The 21404-nt window shown below is 40.0% G+C and overlaps 1 protein-coding gene across 2 annotated transcripts in view; it reads left to right on the top strand.

The window, feature by feature from the left end:
* Positions 1–24: 24 nt before the first annotated feature.
* The window catches only part of SH3YL1 (SH3 and SYLF domain containing 1), a 43780-nt gene continuing 22400 nt past the window's right edge, over positions 25–21404 (top strand). Inside the window, exons 1-7 of one of the 2 annotated variants that reach the window (XM_082755886.1) lie at positions 25–159; positions 10002–10112; positions 11111–11224; positions 11833–11897; positions 14604–14716; positions 19655–19783; positions 20745–20895. In XM_082755886.1, the coding sequence (XP_082612012.1) occupies position 159; positions 10002–10112; positions 11111–11224; positions 11833–11897; positions 14604–14716; positions 19655–19783; positions 20745–20895 (684 nt within the window). In that variant the 5' untranslated portion in view covers positions 25–158. Of the gene's footprint in view, positions 160–10001; positions 10113–11110; positions 11225–11832; positions 11898–14603; positions 14717–19654; positions 19784–20744; positions 20908–21404 lie in introns of both variants that reach the window. The other variant, XM_082755885.1, reaches the window with a different exon arrangement.

Here is a 21404-nt window from a genome sequence, read left to right as displayed (position 1 = left end):
GCCCGCCCGCTGGCGGCGGCAGGCGGGCGGTGGGCGGCCGCCCCGGCCCCGCCCGCCTCACCTGGGGCAGGTGAGCGGCTCCGCGGGGCCGCCCCGGCTGCGGCGCTGAGGAGAGCGGCGGGGCTGAGGCTGAGGCTGAGGCGTCCCGGGCGGGCAGGAGTGAGTATCCCGGGGGGTCCCGGTGTCAGGGGGCTGCCGACACTGGGGTTGGTCTGACAGCCCCGGAGGAGGTGGATTCTCCCTGTAGCCTCCTCGGTAGAGGGGTTCGGGAAGCGCCTGGTGCGGTGTTGTTCCTGCTGGGCTGGTGGTGGAGCACAAAGGCACGGCTGAAATGCCTCCAGTCCTGTGAGGAGCTGCTGAGGGAACTGGGGTTGTTTAGTCTGGAGGAGAGGAAGCTCAGGGAAGACCTTGGTGCTCTCTATAGCTACCTGAAAGGAAGGTGTGGGGAGCTGGGCGTTGGCCTCTTCTCACAGGTAACCAGTGATAGGACTAGAGGGAATGGCTGCAAGTTGCACCAGGGGATGTTCAGGTTGGAAATGAGGAGACATTTCTGCTCAGAAAAAGCAGTCAGGCATTGGGACGGGTTGCCCAGGGAAGTGGTGGAGAACATCGCTGGGGATGTTCAAGGAAAGGTTGGACCTGGTGCTTAGGGACACGGCTTAGTGGGTGACATTGGTGGTAGGGGGATGGTTGGACCTGATGATCTTGGAGGTCTTTTCCAACCTTAATGATTCTGTTATTCCTCTAAGGGGCCCTGAGGCCACAGGGGCTGTGGTATGGCCTCAGGTGCGTCCTCTTTGAGGGGAGCAGGGTGAGGAGAGCCAGCCACATAATTCTTCCATTTCAGTTGTCTGAAGCCTTTATTCACGCTTTCCATTGAGTGAGGTGTCTGGAGGTGTCAAAATTGGAAAAGAGATACCTCCCGTCTACCTTTCTGTGTGTTTGTGGACTGGGGAAGTGTGGGACAGTATATAGAAGCAAGCACTTGAGACTAGATGATCTCTGTGGGTCCTTTCCGACTGAGCTATTCCAAAAACAATTCTGGATTTCATGTAAAACCCACTGTATGAACACACACCGAGTGTGTAACACGTAGGTGTGCCTAGCTCTGAAGCATGGCTCTGCATTCCCAGCCCTCAGCAGCAGGACAGTCACGGTCTCCGCGTGGTCCAGTCAATGCTAACTTCAGACCTTTGAAGTGAGCTGGAACGAAGTTCCCTGTTGTTCTTTGGCTTGTATCAGTGTTCCTCACCGCTAGGAGTTACTATCTCTGACATAAGCTGTCTATACTTAGCTTTTTAACACATCCTGTACATTGTTTTCAAAGAGCCTGTCATGCCAGGGCACTATGAAGCATAAACTCTGTCACTCAGCTGGATAGAAACACTACTGTAAGCAAGACAGTGCAGGAGCTTAGCTAAGCCAGGGCTCTTTGAATGCTTTAGTAATACATGTCAAGCACTTGTCATGTTGTTTTGTTTGCTTTTTAAAGCCATTCTTTATTCCTTGCTTCTTGTGTGATTATTGTAGAAACTATTCATATTCGTTGTGGGAATTAATAACTTGTTATTGATCTGCGTGCCTAGGGATATGTATGGGAAGAGGAAATGAGGGACAGAATGATGCCCATAGTTTTACTGATAGAAGCGCCTTCCACAAGAAGTAGCAGGAGTCTGTATTTTGTTAAGGTGCCCAAATACATATTTTTCTCATAGGTTACTACTGTAGCATGTGGGATTATTGGGCACATGGGAGTTGTAGTCGGCCACATTTTTGTTCTCTCTGTGCTTCTGTCCCCGGTGAGAAGAACAGGATGGGTTTTAGGGTTTTGTTCTCAAAAGCACAGCTTTGTTTTAGTTAAAGCTTTGTTGCATACTTGCTTATCTCCTGGGATTGCCTGGAAGCTTATTCTTTGTGATTAAAATAGAGTTAGCCAACCAAAGCTGGGATTCAGGTATGGGGGTAGGGGGAAAAATCCCAATCAAAATTTAACATGGCATACCAAGTCTTGTATTTAACATGAGAGATAGGCAGAACTGAATTCCTAGCTCTGGTTTAGCTTTGGTCATGCTACTTGTTTTGCTTGGTGGGCAGCACCCCAACCCCTTTGGTACTGACTGTTTACACATCAAACATATTACAATCAGTGTATGTGAAGACTTGCCAACAGGGCTTCAGCTAGACAGTTTCCTAAGGCTTGGGTGGCTTGGTGGTTAGGCATGGTGGCGTGTTTTGCACAAAAGCCTGCAATTCTTGTATTACAAATTCTTGGAAGAGTCCTCTTTTCAGCCTCAGGCAGCCTTCAAGGTAGCTGTCTTTGGTGCTTGTTGAAGAGCATCCCAGTGCTGTTTTCTGACTGTCTTTGTACAAATTGAATGCCAATCATTTCTTTGTCATCTGAAAGCTGCTGCTTATCATGTCCTGGTCTGCTTCACCCTCATTTGATGGTGGTAGAATTATTTTACTTATGTATTACTGACGACTAAATTCAATGTTATTTTAACGCTTTAGGTGGAACACAGTTCTTCTCCTGATCTTTCTCAACACCTGATCCTTGTGGAAATTCTCACATTAAAGGCTTGACTTGGTGTTGCAATGCTCATACAGTGTCTAGCTTTAGTGGCTAGAATTGATATTTCTTTGTTGGTGCTAAGTTTGAGCAAATATTATGTGTTCGGTCACTCTAAGAAGGGTGTCTTGTGTACCAACTTTAGTTGGAATAGGTATTGGCAGATTATTTATTAGCCTAACATCAATCCTGAATGATAATACTGAGATATACTACTGTGGATCCAGGTGAGTTATAGAAGAGAATCTGCATAAACTCTATACTAAGTAGGTGCCGTGCATTTTCTTCATATTTCAATGACTTATCGGTTTAGTTGGCATTGTCTCATATTTCATGTCTAAGCATTTAGCCTGTTAAAACCACATTATAAAACACACACTCCTCTAGTAGTTCTATTCTCCTGAGGTGAGAAATCATCCTTGTTGTAATAGACCTAGTAGTGAAGACACATTTGTCATACTGACTTGTGATTTTTTTTTTTGCCTTCATTTTCCCTCTTATATTTTTATCTGCTTGCCTTAATCAAACATTTGAAATATTTAAATCTTTCTTTTTTTTTCTTTTTATAATGGTACTTTTTTATTTTTTTTGTGACCATTGTGCATCTCAGAAGTAAAAACTTAAGTCTGATGTAACCTGTCATCTTTGTTCTGCTTATTCACTTTTAGTACCACACTGAATATTACCTGGCAGCTCACAAAGCTTTTGTATTGATTGTATTTACTGGTAACAGCTTATTCAAATGTAGCGAGAGCTGTATTCCTTGTGAGAGAATAATACAGTTAATTTATTGGTTTAGGTTGGATATTAGGAAGAACTTCTTTACTGAGAGGGTTGTGAGGCATTGGAATGGGCTGCCCAGGAAGTGGTGGAGTCACCATCCCTGGAAGTCTTTAAAAGACGTTTAGGTGTAGAGCTTAGTGATATGGTTTAGTGGAGGACTTGTTAGTGTTAGGTCAGAGGTTGGACTTGGTGATCTTGAAGGTCTCTTCCAAACCAGATGGTTCTGTGTATTTTGATTTCTTCCCCATACCCTTTTCATTTATCCAAGCCTAGTGCCAAGCCTACAGCTCAGTTGTAAAACTCTGAACTTAGGATTTTTGCATTCTTGCCATTACTAAATGTTATGGGGATTTCTGAAGATTTCTAGCTACGGGCGTTCTTCTGCTGTACCTCCCACGGGGTTGAAGAGATGTCTTAAGTGTGTTTCAAAACAAATCACCTGATTCACCTGTGCCTCATGTGTTTCATGTATCACTCAGTGACTATTCGTGTATCACAATTCCTTAGAAATAAGGAGGCATCGCCTCATTGAAGCATCTTGCGTATACGAAGTAAACACGTTTTTCTTTAAAGCCTCTTGTCCAGCTATGTCACTATGATAATAACCATATATAATCTGTCTCACATCACAGATCTGGTTCATCCTCCTATGAGATGAGAGGGGATTAGGGATGCTCCAAACTGACTTTGGTACCAAAACTGCTGGTAACCAAACTCGTCAAAAGCTTTTGATAATGTGGGTGGCTGTGTATTATAGGTGTTTGGGTTTGACTGTTGTTTTTTCTTTTTGCTTGTTTTCACATTTCTTGACTCTTCTCAAGGAAATAGTTTGAAGTTGAATTGATGACTGATAACATACGAAGTGGTACGTTTTGTGTTTGGATTAGTGAAGTCCTTTCCTCTTGGAGAAAAGTAATAAAATACACACACAGTGAAACCATGGGTGTGATTTTTGTGTGCGTGCTTTTTTAATGTTAATAAAGTGGAGATTTTGCGTTTCCAATACATCTTGCCTTGCTTTCGGAAAGGTCATTGGCTAATGTCTTCTTTTGTATCAAGGGGGAAAGGAAAGTATTAAACACGTAGTACAAAACCCGTTATGGTTGCAAAGGCACACATTGGCTTTCCAGTCTTAGGGCGGCTCTGCAAGCCTGTGTAGTTCCTGTCAATGTACTGGTACTTTAGTAAAGTATTCTTTACTAAAGGATTAGTAAAGAGGCTTTGCTTTGCAGGGGGCCTGTTTTCTACCTTTCAGCTTTGTTTCCATCACCTTACACGATGTCTTCTGTCGTCTTCTGTCTCCCTTACTGTTCTCTAAATGCCTCTGACAGAATTATGCAATGTACACAATTAACATGAACCTTGCTGTCAGTGGCTGCTACTTTCTCATTCCCTCAGTCACTTTCTCAGATTCCTTCTGCCACACCGGTAGTGCCTCCTGGCAGGATGATGCAAGTTCTGAAGCGTTCCTCTTTTATGTGCCTTGGATTCTCACAAGGAAACAACCTCTGCCTCTTGCTGTTGGCTCCAAAACCAGGAGTATGGAGCTCAGGCTCTGACTGCTGGAGCCTGGTGGGTCCCAACTAAAGGTGGTAGCTGTTGCTTTATTTTATTTCATCCTTTTGATCCAGGTTGTTTTTCAGCTTCTACCACCACCTCCTTGGACTCTGCAGATCTTTTCTTGACTCTTGATCTGGGCTTCTTTGCTGTGTGCAATTGGCTTTCAGTACTGAAAGCAGTAAGTGGAGGGAGACTGACAGAGATCCATTTAGTAGTCTGCCCATTAATACGTGCTTCTTGGCCACTGCTCTAAATCCACCTCACTTCTTCTTGGGTTAGACAAAATGCTTGCAGTGCATGTCTTGCACGTTGCTTTGTTACCAGATGAATCCCAAGGCTGGAGTTGGCTACCACAGTACCACAATGTTACATGTTAGTGAAACCAAAATGACATTCATCTCCCTAATTGTAATGCTGAGTTGAAATGTCTGGTTTAGGCTCTTCTCCAACACTGCTCTGTCTTGCTTTTCAGGTTTCTCCTTCCCCTACAATGTCTGCCTTAAACCATTCTTGACTTGTTGTCATGTTTATGAATACTCTTAATCATTCTTTGTTCATACTTGCTTTTTGGGGCTGATGCTATTGCTCTAACCATGGGCATTTTGCAAATCAGCTGTATTTTAATTTATTCTTGTGCTGTTTCTGAACTGTCCAATGAAGTGAAAGTAAAGACGAAATTACTGCATGAGACTTGTGCCATTATTTTTAATTGTTCTAGTAACCAAAAACTAAAAATTACTTCTGCCATAATACTTCAAAGCTCATACATACATGGACGACTTTGGTATGAAATCTGCATGCTAGGTTTTGTCTATACTTATCATCAGTCTCCTTTGAAACTACTTCTTGATGTTCAGGTTCTTACAATGCCACCCAGCTTTATTTCATCTGTTCGTATTCAGCAGAATTTTGATTATATCAGAATTAGTTCTAGCTTTTAAGTAAAAAAGCTTTATTTATTCTTTATTACACCTTGCTCAGATAATTTCACCAAATGTTCAGCCAACACATTATTACTGTTAGTCAGAATGTAAATTAGAGGCTGACGCACTTGCCTCATCAGCTTACAAATTAAGCAGTTAATCAATTTTGGTGTGATATTCCCCCATGGGGCTTTGTGTTGCTGACTCACATATGCTCAATATCTTCTCCCTTCAACAACAAGCAGCGGTGTAAATGAAGCTTGCTCCCAGTTGAGTATTTGCTGGTCACGGCATCCCAAATCCGTCACTCAGTGTATCCTCCTGATAGACATTATTGCCTCATTGCTTCTCGTTACCTCTTTCCTGAGCACCGGTTGAATACCAAACAGACAATTACATATGCATACTTAAAAGCTAATAGTGAAGACAGTGGTACAGGATTATTCCTTACGTTACTGGAGGGATAAACCGAACATGGAGCTTCTGCTTGCTCCTAAATATTTCATACAGTATTTGTATTAAAGAGCAGATATTTCTATGACTTCCGTAGTTCAACAAATTACGGTGATGTTTACGTAGGTTTTAAGAGAAGACTTTTACTGTTCAAATCATAACGTAACCTTGAGGAGGACAGCTTGCTATGTGAACAGAAACTTTAACTGTTTTTCACGTCAAAAGAAATCCCTGTTATGGCTTTGACTGTTTATTAAATTAAATATTGACAGCAATTAAAATAGGAGAAAAAAAACTTGATTTTTTTCCTTAACCTTCCATATAGATTCTAGTCATTTCATTGTATTTTGGGGCAAGCACAAATATTTTATAGTGCAAAAACTTCCACGTACTTCTTATAAACTAGTAAATAACTAGCTTTGGATTGTTCTTTACATACTTGTGTGACTCTTTTTCCACTTTTTTAATGGCAAATGCTTAATGTTCTTTGGCTTTGGACAAATTTTCATGAAACTGATACATTTATAATTTGACAGTAAGAGTGAAGCCTCATCCACGCTATATATCTAGCCATGAAACGCTCTGTTTGTAGGTTATTATTGTCAGTTTCCTTATTTAATCTTGAATTCTGTCAACGCAATCTCGAGTGTGGCATTGCCTGAGAAGGAGAGCCTGTTCTCCCTCTTCCTTCAGTGATAAAAGATCAGATTTCTTTGACTATGGCATTGCAGCCTGGTGCAAGCAATCTTATAAAAATGGGAGTCCAGCCAGGCTTCATCAAGCATGATATTACCCATAATTAAGGTCAGGGTGTGAGTTTGTGGTTTGGTTGGTTGTGTTTTGTTGTTTAAAATGCAAACTTTTTTTGTCGTTTCCTTGAGACCCCCTGTAGGCATCCTGCCAGTTCCTTAGTATCTGCATAATGTTATGGAAGTAAGGAAACCGTGGTGGTTCTGGTGATTTTTGAGGATGGGAATTAAGCCTGTGTATGGCTGGCTGAGGAATCTCTTTCCATCTTTATTCCCTGGCAATAGAGGAACCCTACAATATTTCACACAAAAAATACCCCTTTAGAGAAATAGGAGCAGAAATCCACAATTTTCAGTTTCCTCAGACAATATTTTTCAGTCCAAATCTTGCATCTGGAAGTAAAATGTTTATCTGCACTACTCCAGTGTGATCCTAGATAAAACACGAGGATAAAAATAAGCCAGGTCAGAAAATCACGGAGACAGCCTAGGGATCTTGTGAAACGTTCAGTGTAAAGATTGGAAATAGTTGCTTTGATATCCCCCCTCCTGCCCCATAGATGTGACCACAATAAGATTTTGAAACTGATTCTTTATTCGGAGTTGAAGAGACAGTGAGGTGGTAGCAGTATTGCTTTTGCTGGCTCATGAAGGTCAGCTTTAAATTGTCTTCAATTAAGCAGTAATGCTTGTGTGCATGTAAACACACACATTCTTTTTCTGGTATCCATAAGGTCTTTCTGAAGCAGTTCTGAATCAGAAAATGTGTGTGGAAAAGGTGTTGTTTTTTGTTTTTGTTTTTTTTTAAACTTACCTCTTGTTTGCAGTTTTGTAGATCTGAAAACTTCTTTCTTGTCAGTAGACAGATGTGGGGAGGGGATCGAAGAGAGGTTTCTCTACTGATGTGCGTGAAGTAAGAGCCTTTTTTTTCCCTGTTTGAAACTAAGAAGCATCAGATTGGAGATGTTCCTCCAAAATCTGAGGTTGGCCAAAGAGAAGCAAGGTGGAGAGAGGAGGAAATGCATGTAAAGATAAAGAAGAGTAAAGAAGCACAGAGGTATATTTTATTTCTCCGTAATCTAGAAGCTAATGCTTGGTTTTGCTCCGTAATGTTTTTTACCTCCAATTATCAGTGTGCACAGCTGTTATTTTCATAAAGTCTTGATGACTTTGTTAGGAGTTCAGCATGGCCAGACATGCAACTGTCCCTTTTACCAGAGTTAAAATAAAGCATGTCTTCCATTTAATTCATTTTTCTTTTAATCTTACTGAATCGTACCATGAAGTTTGTATCTGGGGAAGATTGCATAAGTGACCCTTCCCAAAATCAAGACCTCTCGACTCGCAAAACACAGTAAGTGAAAGCCTACATACATAATCATTCACCTGATTATGCAATGGCATGCACTGTGTTGCAACATTACTTATGAAGTGTAAGTTATAGCAAGCTGAAAGTGTTACTCATGCCTTCTTGGGAAGACTGGTGTTGCAAGATGTTTGTCATGATCAACATTTTGTATGCTTTCTACATACAAAATCAAAAATATTGTTTCTTTCTTACAACATACTGGTAATGTTTTCCCTCTGACCGTGAAAATATGATGTTAAGTACAAGCAACAGAAGTAATGGAGACATTTGTTCTAATCTAGTTTGTTCATCTACCAAAAGCAATTAGCCTTTAATGTTTTGCTTGGGCTGCACTGTCCTCTCTTGCTGGGGTCCATGCAGCCAGTTTCCTGCCAGGTGAACCAAGGAAGAGATGCCTTCTGAACTCCTGCAAGCCAGCTTTCAATTTTAGGGCAGTAACAGCCTGGGAAAACTGCATGTGCCAACAGCTTTTCTGAAAGTCATGAGCTCTTAGTGTTTTACCTTCTCCAATCTCCACACTTGGAGACTTGGCCATCATCTGAACTTTATGAACACAAACAGAAGGGATCGGGAGGTGGAGTTCATGTCTTCTATTGGTTATCACAGCCCAATGTACTCCTGCATTCCATGCATCTTTCTTTATTTGCTCAGAGATCAATATTTTTGCACAACCTTGTGATGACTTCTGTCACTTCAAACTCTCCAGTGTTGTGTTTTTACCAAAGCCAAGCATTGCTACAAGCTTTCATAGGGTATTTCGGAGTCTCAGCTGTCAAAATCTCTCTTGCTCTGGAAGTGTCCTTTCTTGACTGCAGAACATAGTAGAGGATATACTTCACTGAAAAGTAGATGTGTAACTCCAGTTCTGGTCAGAAGAGTCAGGAGAGAAACTCTGCTAGCTTGCCCTAGGTGCTTCACTTAGTCTGAGCTGACTTGCTCCTCGAGCTTCATTGACTTCCTCTCAAAATATATTTAGTCTTCACTTTCATGGCTTTGGGTGGGAACATTGCCCAGAATGAGGAGGTAAATGAATGTTCAGGGAACACTAATTATAAAAACTAGGCCACTTTTGACTGCAAGTTACTTCTCTATGCATGAAGTCTTTTCCGTGCTTTTTCAAACTGAGAAACAGTGGGACTCTTACTGGAATACTGTGACTAGCTCTTTTCAGAGACAGAGCATGATGCTATGTGGACCTTTGATCTGACAATTTATGTGCTTACTACTGGGACAATTTGTTGCTGATAAACTTGCAATTGGTGGGTGTTATTTCCAGACAAGAAAACAAGGTTTAAGTGAGAGTTTTGAGGGTTTTTAGTAAATGTAACAATCAAGACTGACTCATATATTAATCTGCTATATATATATATAATAATATATATATTAATATATATATATATATATATATTAATCTGCTTTAAGGCCTCTCTTTGCAGTTCTACAGGTGAAATGTTACTATTCATACATAAAATGATATTCAAAATGTTGCATAATATTAATTGATTCTGCTTAGTAGTCACTTTTCCCATAGAGTTACACTGATTTATTTTGTTATACTGAACTGATCATAGATATGCTTCTTTCATGTTTTACAGTGAATAATCCTATACCTTCCAACTTGAAGTCAGAAGCTAAAAAAGCAGCTAAAATATTACGAGAATTTACAGAAATAACTTCCAGAAATGGACCTGATAAAATCATACCTCGTGAGTAAAGAAACACGTTTTAATTCAAATAAAACCTCTAATTCTCACCTGTGTTGAAATCAATCTCTTTTTACCAATGCCCTCTGTTTTCACTGACCTTAACTTGGGAAGGAATGAAGAACTGGGCCATTAAAACTTCTGTAAAAAAAGATTTGGAAAGTAAAGGGGTTCAGTTTGCTGTGTTCTAGACAGATATTGCTTATTGAGAAAAACGTTTTGCATGTTTATAGCCATAGGGTATCCACAGAGGAAGGCTTCTTTCTGGGGTGGAGTGTCAGGTGATCACCCTGTGAATGTCTGTTCATAAGGAGAACCTTGAACAGTAGCAGTAGTTTTTGAACATCTGTGTTTATCAGAATTACCTAGATGAAAAGAAGTTGCAGGAAAGAACAGGGTACATTTCTCCTTTGATACAGTTTAAGCACCATTATTTGTTGCTGTCCTCTTTATTTCTGCCATGGTTATTCTGTTTCTTCTAGTGTCTTCCTTCACCAGGTGTTGCTAGTTGTGGCTTTGAATTTATAACTACTATGTTCCAGGAGGCCTGTAATAAGGCTTGCAGGATGATGACATTGTATTTGACACAAACACTGTCTAATGATATAAGCTGATTAGGCTGCTGTGTATCACTGATTTAAATTCAGACCTCATTCCTCCAAAAATCTGTAGAGACACTGGTTGTCAACTATTCACTGCCTTGTTATCTTGACAAGTGTGTTCCCAGACAGTGTTCATGGCAGTAAGCGAGCTAATTCAGCGTGAGCTAACCAGGATAGCTGAAGCAGTTGTGGCAGTGCAGAGATCTGCACAGTGCTAGCTTAATGGTTGACTGAGGAGTGGAGGTGTCGTCATTGTTCAGTTTTCTTGCAGTTTTTTTTGAGTTCTTGCTTTTACTATTTGACTGTTCTATGATCAGAACTGTTAAAAGTAAAGTTTCCTTTTTCCCATTCTTTGAACTTCATTTACAAGATTTTTAATAAATTATTTTCCTTTTTCAGCCCATGTAATAGCTAAAGCCAAAGGCCTTGCAGTTCTGTCTGTTATCAAAGCTGGATTTTTGGTGACTGCTCGAGGTGGAAGTGGAATCGTATTAGCTCGTCTTCCTAATGGCTGTAAGTCATTATTTTAATTCTCCCATTAAGTACAAATGGAAGAACTTTTTCTAACTTATATATATATATATTATAATAATATATATATTATAATAATGAAGAAAGAAATATTTATATATATATATATATGTATAAGAAATATATTTAATATATATTATATATATAAATATATATATATAAGAAATATATATATTTCTTTCTTCATTATTTCTTTTTGTAACATAAAACAAGCTAGTAGCTGACATCATCTGGTTGGAAAGCTTTTTTTCAGAGTTCTATACCTGTTTTTGGCCAGATGTAAATGCTTCCAGTATCTTTGTATCAAAATATGAAATGTAAAAGCATAGTATAAAATTAATTTTAAAAATGAATTATGTCCAGTAATGGACAACTGTATGATAAATTTGTAACATAGAGACTTGTTTAAATGAGGATTTCTATTTCTTCCATTCCTACCAGTAGAATAAACCCTTGTGGTTGTGTGATTGCATTCTAGTATGTATGAATATAGTTTCAAGTGGAGAACTTGCTAGCATTTTTGAACTGCAATAACCATATAAGTATTTCTTGTAATATGTAGTAAAATTTCTGTACTTTTTTCTTGACAGCTTGGTCTGCTCCTTCTGCAATAGGAATTGCTGGCCTTGGTGGTGGATTTGAAATTGGAATTGAGGTATTATTTTGCATTTGAAGTATTTATTAGTGTGTTTATTGTTGGTTTTCTTTTTTTTTTTTTCCAAGCAATTAAATGCATTGATAAAGATCTAAATGTTGGTGAGAAAGTGAAATCTAGTTTTCTGTGAAGGAGGGTGGGGCACGCAATTCTAAGATTGATTTATACAAGCCAAACAAAATATAGGAGGTTGATCCTATCAATCTCATTGCACGAAGAAATTAAAAATAAATAAATAATAGTAGCTTTTTCCTTATTTCCTTGATTTCTCGCTTATAGAAGACTGAATTTTTCCCTAATGGGGAAATTCAACTCAGCATTCCATTATAAGCCAAATGGAATTAATTAAAAGTATACTATATTTAGGTGTATCAAGTGCTTTGTTAAAGGCCACAAGGACTCCATCTAGCAATAAATGCTGAAAGGAACTGAAGGTGATGTAAAATGAAGTACGGTGGCATTAGCTAGGCTCCATGTGTTCCCTACTCAAGCTTGTGATTCTTGGTATCACCCTTCAGTTTGGGAGCACCAAAACTGATGGTGCCTCCTCTAAAGAAATGCTATAGAAAAAAAATCAGTTTCCAGCCAGCAGAATCACTTAAAGGAGAGACTTTCAGTGTGTTCAGAGGAATCCTGTTGATCTGTGCCCTGGCTGCCCTCTGCCTCTTTGTACCTATTCTTCCTCACAGCTTCTTAAACATTTTTGCCATCTGTCCTCCTCTTTCTTACTCTGCCCTCTGGTCCCATCCTTCTATTTTCTTTCTATTTAGCCTCTGTTCACTGATTCCCAAATTAAATCAAATGTGACAGTATTCTGCCAGCAAGATCTCTTGCTATGGGCATTCTGCTCTTCAGAAGAATCCATGTAAAGCTGATCTGGATGGTGCACGCGAGCCCCCAGTATGCTTCATGCATCCCCAGTTACCCCTCTTCTGACAACTGGTCACCTGGTACTCACATAATGAGCAACTGTTCAATATTTTGTTAGATCCTCATTGTTCACTGCATGATCTTGGGTATTATTACTGTGTACTTTTTGAAGAACACTATGAATACAAAATTACTAATTTTTGTAAGGGTTTTTCTTCGGTTTTCATGACTGCAGGATCTGAATACATTACAAAACATTGAGTTTGATGAGCCCCAGGGTTTTTTGTACATTCTCATTTTATGACAATGAAACAGACTCTTTAGATGCTATGATAAATCAATGAAAGTTTTGCTTTAATCATCTCCATCTGGTCTTTTAGATAATATAACCATTTACTACTGATATTTACTAAAATAATTTAAATACACAAGCTATTTCCAAGAGGACATTTTTTCTGAGCAATCTCATTTGAAATTTTAGTCACCCAGCTTACAAAATAAGGTTTTCTTACTAGCATTATTATAACACGAATTTATTTTCTTCTTCTAGAGAAGAGAAGCTATTCAGAAATACCTGAGTGGCTTAGGAGTCCAGACTCCAATTTCAGCACTGTTTTAGCAATTTAAGAACTTATACATTGTAGAAACTGGTTGAATCCTATTCCTGTAGGAGAGATCATAATTAACATAGTTGTATTTGTGCTTATGGATGGTTTTAAACATTAAGAAGGAAATCACAGTTTTCATAAGTCATAATATTTGCATAAGGTTTTTCCAAATGAAAAAATTCGGTACCTCAAATTAAACACCAATTTTAAAATTCGTGCTTTCCTTGAGGGTTTTATCACTGTGGATTCATTTAGCTTTAGCTGTGGATTCATTATCTGTATGGGTAAAAGGAGGTAGCAGCATCCTGAGTGACATTCTGTCTCCATCCCTGGATGATTCAGAAACTACTCATGTCAGATGTGTTTTGTTTGGGATGGGGTGGAGGTTATCAGGGGGCTAATAACATAGGCCTCTTGCACTGCGTAATACTCGCGGGCCAGAATTGTTTTGCAAATAATCTGGTATTTCCTCTTGTATTCCCTGCTGTCACTGTTTGGAATTTGGGGTAAGTTGAAAGTTTGTTCTGTACCTGACTTTCAGTCACATCCATCTGATGGAAGATCAGGCACAGTAGTCCTTGGGTACACAGGCCATCTGTTGAAAAAAGCAAGCTGCAAAGTATAATCTACTTTGCTGAACTCTGAAAAAAGCTGGCACTGCTGGAGTCCTGGGTTTAATGTTGAATTCACCCATATTTGTCGTGTTTTTTTAGTGCATGTAGTGTATTTACTGAGCTTTATCTTTCAAAAATACTTTCTCTCTCCAATTACGTGTTTCAATAGTTCTTGAAGAGGCTGTCTGTGCCTCATAAATTCAAGACTTAAAAAAAAAATCAAATATTGATTTATATATATGTGTGTCTATAGTTATGTTTATAAAACTCCTGATTTTGTGTCAAGAAAATACAATTAAGTAAAAAAAAAAACTAAGTGAAAGGATTTTTAGTTTCCAAAAACTAAAATGTAAATTTTATTCTTGCAGAAAAGTGATCAAATTGGTTATGAAAACTGTTTCAAAAGAAGCATTTGCAAGAATGGAAGTAATTATCTGATAGGATGGGAGATTCTAACTTGAATTAAGACTTTGATAAATTTGGAGCTAGTTTTTAATTTGGGGAAGGAAATGTCTGCAATGCTACCACCTGCTTTCCCACAAAAAAAGAAGATTCTTCTCCCATGGAGTTCAAACTTCTTAAAAAGCATGGTACTTTTTTTGATGTTTTTATAGGTTTCAGACTTAGTAATAATATTGAACCATGAGAGAGCAGTAGAAGCTTTTGCCAAGGGAGGGAACCTTACACTTGGAGGAAATCTTACTGTGGCAATTGGACCTCTGGGGAGGTGAGTAAAATCCCTTCGTAATATGGGTTAGCTTTAAATATGGAAAATATTTTTAAAGGCTGTATAAATATTTGCGTGGCTTTCTCTGGTATCTTAAAACATGATGTTTTGGTAGCATAATTATAGTGTTATGACCTTTTAGTTCCTTGTTTTTTTTTTTTTTTTTTGTCTTTTTTTTTTTCCCTTTCTCAATAAAGGTATTTATTCACAGAAGGAACATGTTCTGAAACTTACTCTCATTTTTGCAAGATACTGCTTGGGTAGGCTCCTCAGTCATCCTGGTCAAAGTGAAGGAGATTGAAAAGGCCAAATGAATCTGGCAAATAACAGATGGTTACAGGAATGGTGCCACTTACAGGGGTTTGGCTACTTAGACCATGGGACTTGCTTGAGAAACCTGGTCTGCTGGGGGCTGATGGGGCCTGTCTGTCAGAGAAGGGGAAGAGCATTGGTGTCTCTCACCTATCAGTCATAGGCTCACCAAGCTGGAGAGTTGCTGGGGGAGGGGAATCTCAATCCATCCTGCTCCTCCCAGTTTGATGTCAGTATCGGTGATAGATGCACAAAGCCTGGAGAAGGGTCATGGGTTAGCTGGAGAGTGCCTGGAGTGCACAAAGGAACTCCAGCCATTGAGGCAGCTTCATCAGGGGCCCAACTCAAATGTCTCTATTCTAATGCATGTAGCACGGGGAATAAACCAGACAAGTTGTAGGCACTCCTGCAGGGCTATGACCTCACTGGCGTTACAGAGATATGGTGGGATGGCTCCTATGACTGGAGTGTTGGAATAGAAGGATACAGGCTCTTTAGGAAGGACAGGCAGGGGAGATGAGGAGGGGATGTTGCCCTCTATATCGATGAACAGCTGGAGTGCACAGAGCTCTGCCTGGGGTTGGATGAGGAATTGATAGAGATCATATGGGTCAAGATTACAGGAAGGACAGGTGACACTATAGTGGGATTCTACAAGCCACTTGGCCAGGAAGACCAAGAAGATGAGGCCCTCTATAGACAGATAGAAGCATCTTCACGTTCACAAGCCCTGGTCCTCATGGGATACTTCAACCACTCTGATATCTGTTAGAGGGACAGCACGGCAGGGCATAGGCAATCCAGGAGGTTCTTGGAATGCATTGATGATAACGCACCTCTCCAAGTGATAGAGGAGTCAATAAGGAGAGGTCTTATGGTGGACCTCATTCTCACTAACAAGGAGGGACTGATGGGGAATGTAAAGCTCAAGGGCAGCCTTCCACTGCAGTGACCATGAAATGGTGCAGTTTAGGATCCTGAAGGCAGCAAGGAGGGAGCACAGCAAGCTTGCTTTGGCCTCTTCAGGAACCTGCTCGGTAGAGTTCCATGGGACAACACCATGGAGAGAAGAGGGGCACAAGTAACCTGGTTAATATTCAGGGATCACCTCCTCCAAATGCAGGAGAAATGCATCCCAACAAAGAGGAAGTCAGGTGAAAACACCAGGAGATCTGCATGGATGAACAAGGAGATGCTGGCCAAACTCAAGCAGAAAAATAGAGGCCTATAGAGGGGTAAGTGAGGACAGATAATCTCTCTGTGTTCTTCGCAGGCTATCTGAGCAGCCAAGGATCAGGCTAGGAAAGCAAAGCCCTTTTAGAATTAAATTTGGCCAAGGGACTTCAAGGGCTGCAAGAAAGGCTTTTGTAGGTACATCAGAGATAAAAAGAAGAACAGGGAAAATTGTGGGCCCTCTCAAAAAAGAAACAGAAGACCTGGTCACCCAACTGTCACAACAACTTCTCAAATATGATGAAATTCCCACTGACTGGAAGAGGGGAGACATAACCCCCATTTTTAATGGGGGCAGAGAAAAAGAAAGACCCAAGGAACTACAGGCCAGTCAGTCTCACTTCTGTGTCTGGCAAGATCACAGAGCAGATCCTCCTGGAAACCATGCTAAGGCACGTGGAAAATGAGGAGGTGATTAATGACAACCAACATGGCTTCAGTAAGGGCAGATCTTGCCTGACAAATCTGGTGGCCTTCTATGATGGCATCACAACATTGGTGGATAGAGAAGGAGCAACTGACATCATCTAACTGGACTTGTGCAAAGCATTTGATATTCCTACGTGATATCCTCTAATTTGGTGAGACACAGATTTGAAGGATGGACAAGTTGATGAATGAGGAGTTGGCCAGATGATTGCACTCAGAGTTGCAGTCAACAGCTCAATGTCCAAGTGGAAATAAGTAATGAGTGGTGTTCCTCAGGAGTCAGTATTGGGACCAGCCCTGTTTAACATCTTTGTCAGCAAAATGGACAGTGGGATTGAGTGCACCCTCAGCAAGTTTGCTATTAACGCTGAGCTGTGTGGTGTGGTCAACGTGTCAGAGGGAAGGGATGCCATCCATCTCGTGCCTACCTGATGAGGTTCAACAAGGCCAAGTGCAAGGTCCTGCACCTGTGTTGAGGCAATCCCAAGCACAAATACAGGCTGGGCAGAGAATGGATTGAGAACAGCTCTGAGGTAAAGGGCTTAGGGGTGTTGGTTGGTGTGAAGAGCTAAACATGAGTCAGCAATGTGTGCTTGCAGCCCAGAAAGCCAACCCAGGCTGTATCAAAAGCAGCATGGTCAGTAGGTCAAGGGGGGTGATTCTCCTCTTGTACTCTGCTCTCATGAGACCCCACCTGGAGTATGGCATTCAGTTCTGGGGACCCCAGCACCAGAAAGACATAGGCTTATTAGAGGGAGCCCAGAGGAGGGCCATGAGGAGGATCAGAGAGCTGGAGCACCTCTCCTATGAAGACAGGCTAGGATTGTCTAGCCTGGAGAAGACTCAATAGAAACCTTATAGCTGCCTTCCAGTACCTAGAGGGGGCCTACAGGAAAGCTGTGGAGGGACTCTTTGTCAAGGAGTGCAGTGACAGAGGAGTAAAAGTCTTTAAACTAAAAGGGGAGATTTAGATTAGATGGTAGGAGGAAATTCTTCACTCAGAGGGTGGTGAGGCAGTGGCACAGGCTGCCCAGAGAAGCTGTGGATGCCCCATCCCTGGATGTGTTCCAAGGCCAGGCTGGATGGGGTTTGAGCAACCTGGTCTAGTGGGACGTGTCCCTACCCATGGCAGGGGTTTGGAATTAGATGAACTTTAAGGTCCCTTCCAACCTGAACTATGATTCTAGACTCAATAAAGAGCACAAGTACTACAGTGCCTGAGTGAACTGTTATTTTCATTGACCTGTGGGCTTTGCTACTGCAGATCTGCCTGGCAGTAAGTTTAAAAAAAAAGGACTACACCAAGCAATTACTTTTAAAGCTTAAGTGATTAAGCCAGCTTACTTTGAAGGATGAGATGATATAATCACAGAATAATTTAATTTGGAAGGGACCTTAGGAGATCTCTAGTACAACTTCCTGCTCAAAGCAAGGTTTGTTATGGCTTCAGATCAGGTTGCTCGTGCCTTTATTTCAATTGGGTCTTGAAAACCTCTGCTTAGCCTCTCTGGGAAACATACTCCACTGCTCAGCTATTCTAATGGTGAAAAGTTGTGCCTTACAGACAGTCAAAATATTTATTTTTTTCAATGTGCCTATTGTCTTGTCTTTCCACCATGCACCACTTGAAGAACTTGACATCATATTCTTCATTGCCTCCTCATAGATAATTGAAAGCTGCTGATAGGTCCCCCCACCTAAGACTTCTCCAGTCTAGTCAAGCCCAGTTGCCTCAGTTTCTTCTCTTGGAGCATGTATCTTTTCTCACGTCTGTTTTTACAATGAAGATTTTGCTGATATTTTGTCATATTTTTTCTGACAAAATAGGGTAAGATGCTACCTATTCCACTGATGAGACAGATATATGGATCAGTGGAAGGCAGTGCATGACATTAGTGTTGCAAGGTGTTCAGCATGCTGTCCTGCAGCATCCTTGTGTCTATGTTGGGACATTGTGGTTTAGGTGTACAGGCAGAACTGATTCACAAATAGGTGAAAAACTGGATCGTCAGGCTTGAAGAGCAGTGGCGAATGATTAACATGATATCCAGAGGCCAGGTTCTCGTGGAAGTCCTCAAGAGGCTATTCTGGGACCTTTCCTGCTTGATAATCTTCATCAGTGACCTGAAGGAACAGCTGTAAAATAGCCTTTTCAAGTTTATATATTACACTTCGTAATCTTATCTTTCTGTTGAGGTCTGATAAAGCCTTACTTGATATATTTTGTGCTGGTTTGGGCACCATAAAATCAAGAAGATTGGGATATATTGAGTAGTGTTACATGTTGCAACAAATGTAATCACAGCTTTTTAAACACTGTCTATGAAGAATGACTAAAGAGCTGATTAAAGAAGAGACTGAGAGGTGTTAATGTCCTTAAATGTATAAATGGCCACAAGAAAAAGAAAAGGAACAATGCAGTCCCCTTTCCCCATGACAGACAAGACCAAAATCAGAGAGATTATTGCTGCAAAAAGGGCTTCTTTAAGGCCAAGAAAAAAAAAATAAGGAAGTAGCAAATTTGTCCATTGAAAATGTGGAATCTGTGTTATTGGAAGACAATTTGAAACAAGCAACCAATATGAACTTTGTATCTATGTTATTGTGCTGGCGTGGTAAATTTTAATAATTTTATGAAATTCTTGTGTTAAGGTTAGTAATTTTTCAGACTTGTGAATGCAAGAGGAGGTCTACCATAGAGTATTCTCATGAGGCAACATTATTCTGTGCTTTGGAGGAAACCTTATCGCCCATGTTAATTACTTTGTGCTGGGTTCTGTCCGAAATGAAAACTGAAAGTGGATTTTACCTCTGACCCAGTTGAGCATATTCAGCAGAGAATGTGAGAACAGAGAAAAGTGAAGCCCTTGCAGGCTTTTGGTGGGATTAAGATAAAAAGGCTATGGCTGCTCATGTTGTGACGCCATACTGAAGACTATCAAGCTTTTTTGTTTTTCCTTCTAGAAACTTAGAAGGGGATGTTTCACTGAGAAGCTCTGCTGCTGTCTATACATACTGCAAATCTCGAGGACTATTTGCAGGTGTATCTCTGGAAGGAAGCTGTTTAATTGAAAGGAAAGAAACCAATCGCAAGTAAGTTTTCTTTGAAGTTAGAGGATTCAGTGAAGGAACAGTGACATAATGAACTGGGATGCATTCAGTTTGTTCTCACAACTAATTTTCTTTTTCCATTCCATGCTTATTTTAGTGTTTCTGAAAAGGTAAGGGTGTCTTCAGTTTACCCAACAGGTATTAAAAAGATAGTGAATGTTTAAAGAGACTTTAGGTTCAAAAAGGTAGTTATAGAGATATTTACTGTATATTGAGAAATATTTCAAGTCATTTGAGAAAAAAAAAAAAAAAAAAAAAAAAAAAAAACAACACACAACTGTTTTAGACTGTCACTGAATTTGAGAAAACAGCTTGTGAAATGCTGCAGATTTCCTTTGTATAGCCTATTACATTTAAACTACTTAAGGCACCTCCAAATGGGTGGAAATATTCAAAATGGTTTTACTGTGCTGCAGATCCTAAAATATCAACCAAGTAATTCCAAGAACTAAAATACAGTAACTGTGAGATGTCTGCTGTATTGTAAATCTGTTTATGAAAACTTTGGTTTTGCTAATACCAGCAAAGACTATTACTAATTTTAATGACAGCATGTCAGTTCATAAAATTGCAGTGCCAATGCATTATTAAACAATTTTACTGCATCATTAAGGAATCTGTTAAAACATTTTTTAGAAGTGTTATGTATTTCTTCAGTTTGCTGCATGATTGGCTTTTAAATGGTTTCCTTGATACATGCTACGTGACCAGGAATGAAATATTACCAGTGAAGAACATTTTGAAATAAGGTGGTAGGCAATCAAGTTTGCAGTAGCTATTTATCATTCAGAATGTATTGCTAAGCTAGTGATGTCACTTCTAAATAGGAGAACTCTATTAAGAATAGGAGAGAAGGGGAAATGCATAAGGTGGGCTTATCTAGACACTAAAATATAGTAGTGATCAAAAAACTGTAATCTTTTCTCTTTTTTTTTTTTATCAGGTTTTATGGGCAGGATATACGTGCTAGTGCTATCCTGTTGGGTGATGTTCCTTCTCCTGCTCAAGCAGAAGATCTTTATGAGATTCTAGCATCCTTCACTGAAGAGTACAAGAATGAAGAGCAAAAAAATAATCCAGGAAAAACTGTAACGGTACAAGGAAGGGTTTGTGCATTTCTTTCTCACAGGCTTTTTTCTCTTCTTAAACTGTTTATAATCAGTGGTAGTGGTAATGTTGGTGTTCTTGTGGCATTCTTAAGATCTCTATTGGATGCTTACAAATGTAACACATAGCAGATACTTCATAAAATCATCACAGAATGGTTTGGGTTGGAAAGGGTCTTAAAGATCACGTAGTTCCAACCCCCTCCTCCCCCCCCACCATGGACAGGGACACCTTCCTGTGTGTAACGCCCACTGAAGTACACTCTGCAGTATTCCCCTGCTAGGCTGTTCTAGAGAAGTATGTTGCTGGTTTGGCTTTACATCATCTAGAAAAATCCTTGTTTTCAGAACAATGTATAATCAAATTTGAGGTGATGATTAGCAAAGTTTTTTCAACCTATTTCTAATCAAGTTAAATAATGAGCATACCAGGTTTGATTTGGTACTCTTCTAATTTTTCTACTTTTTCTGGCTTCTATTTAATGACATTTAAAATA

Source organism: Aythya marila (assembly GCF_965140915.1).
Source record: "Aythya marila genome assembly, chromosome: 3".
Classification (NCBI taxonomy): Eukaryota; Metazoa; Chordata; class Aves; order Anseriformes; family Anatidae; genus Aythya; species Aythya marila.
The sequence above is the reverse complement of the archived record's forward strand: the minus strand, read 5'-3'. Positions and strand labels throughout refer to the sequence as shown.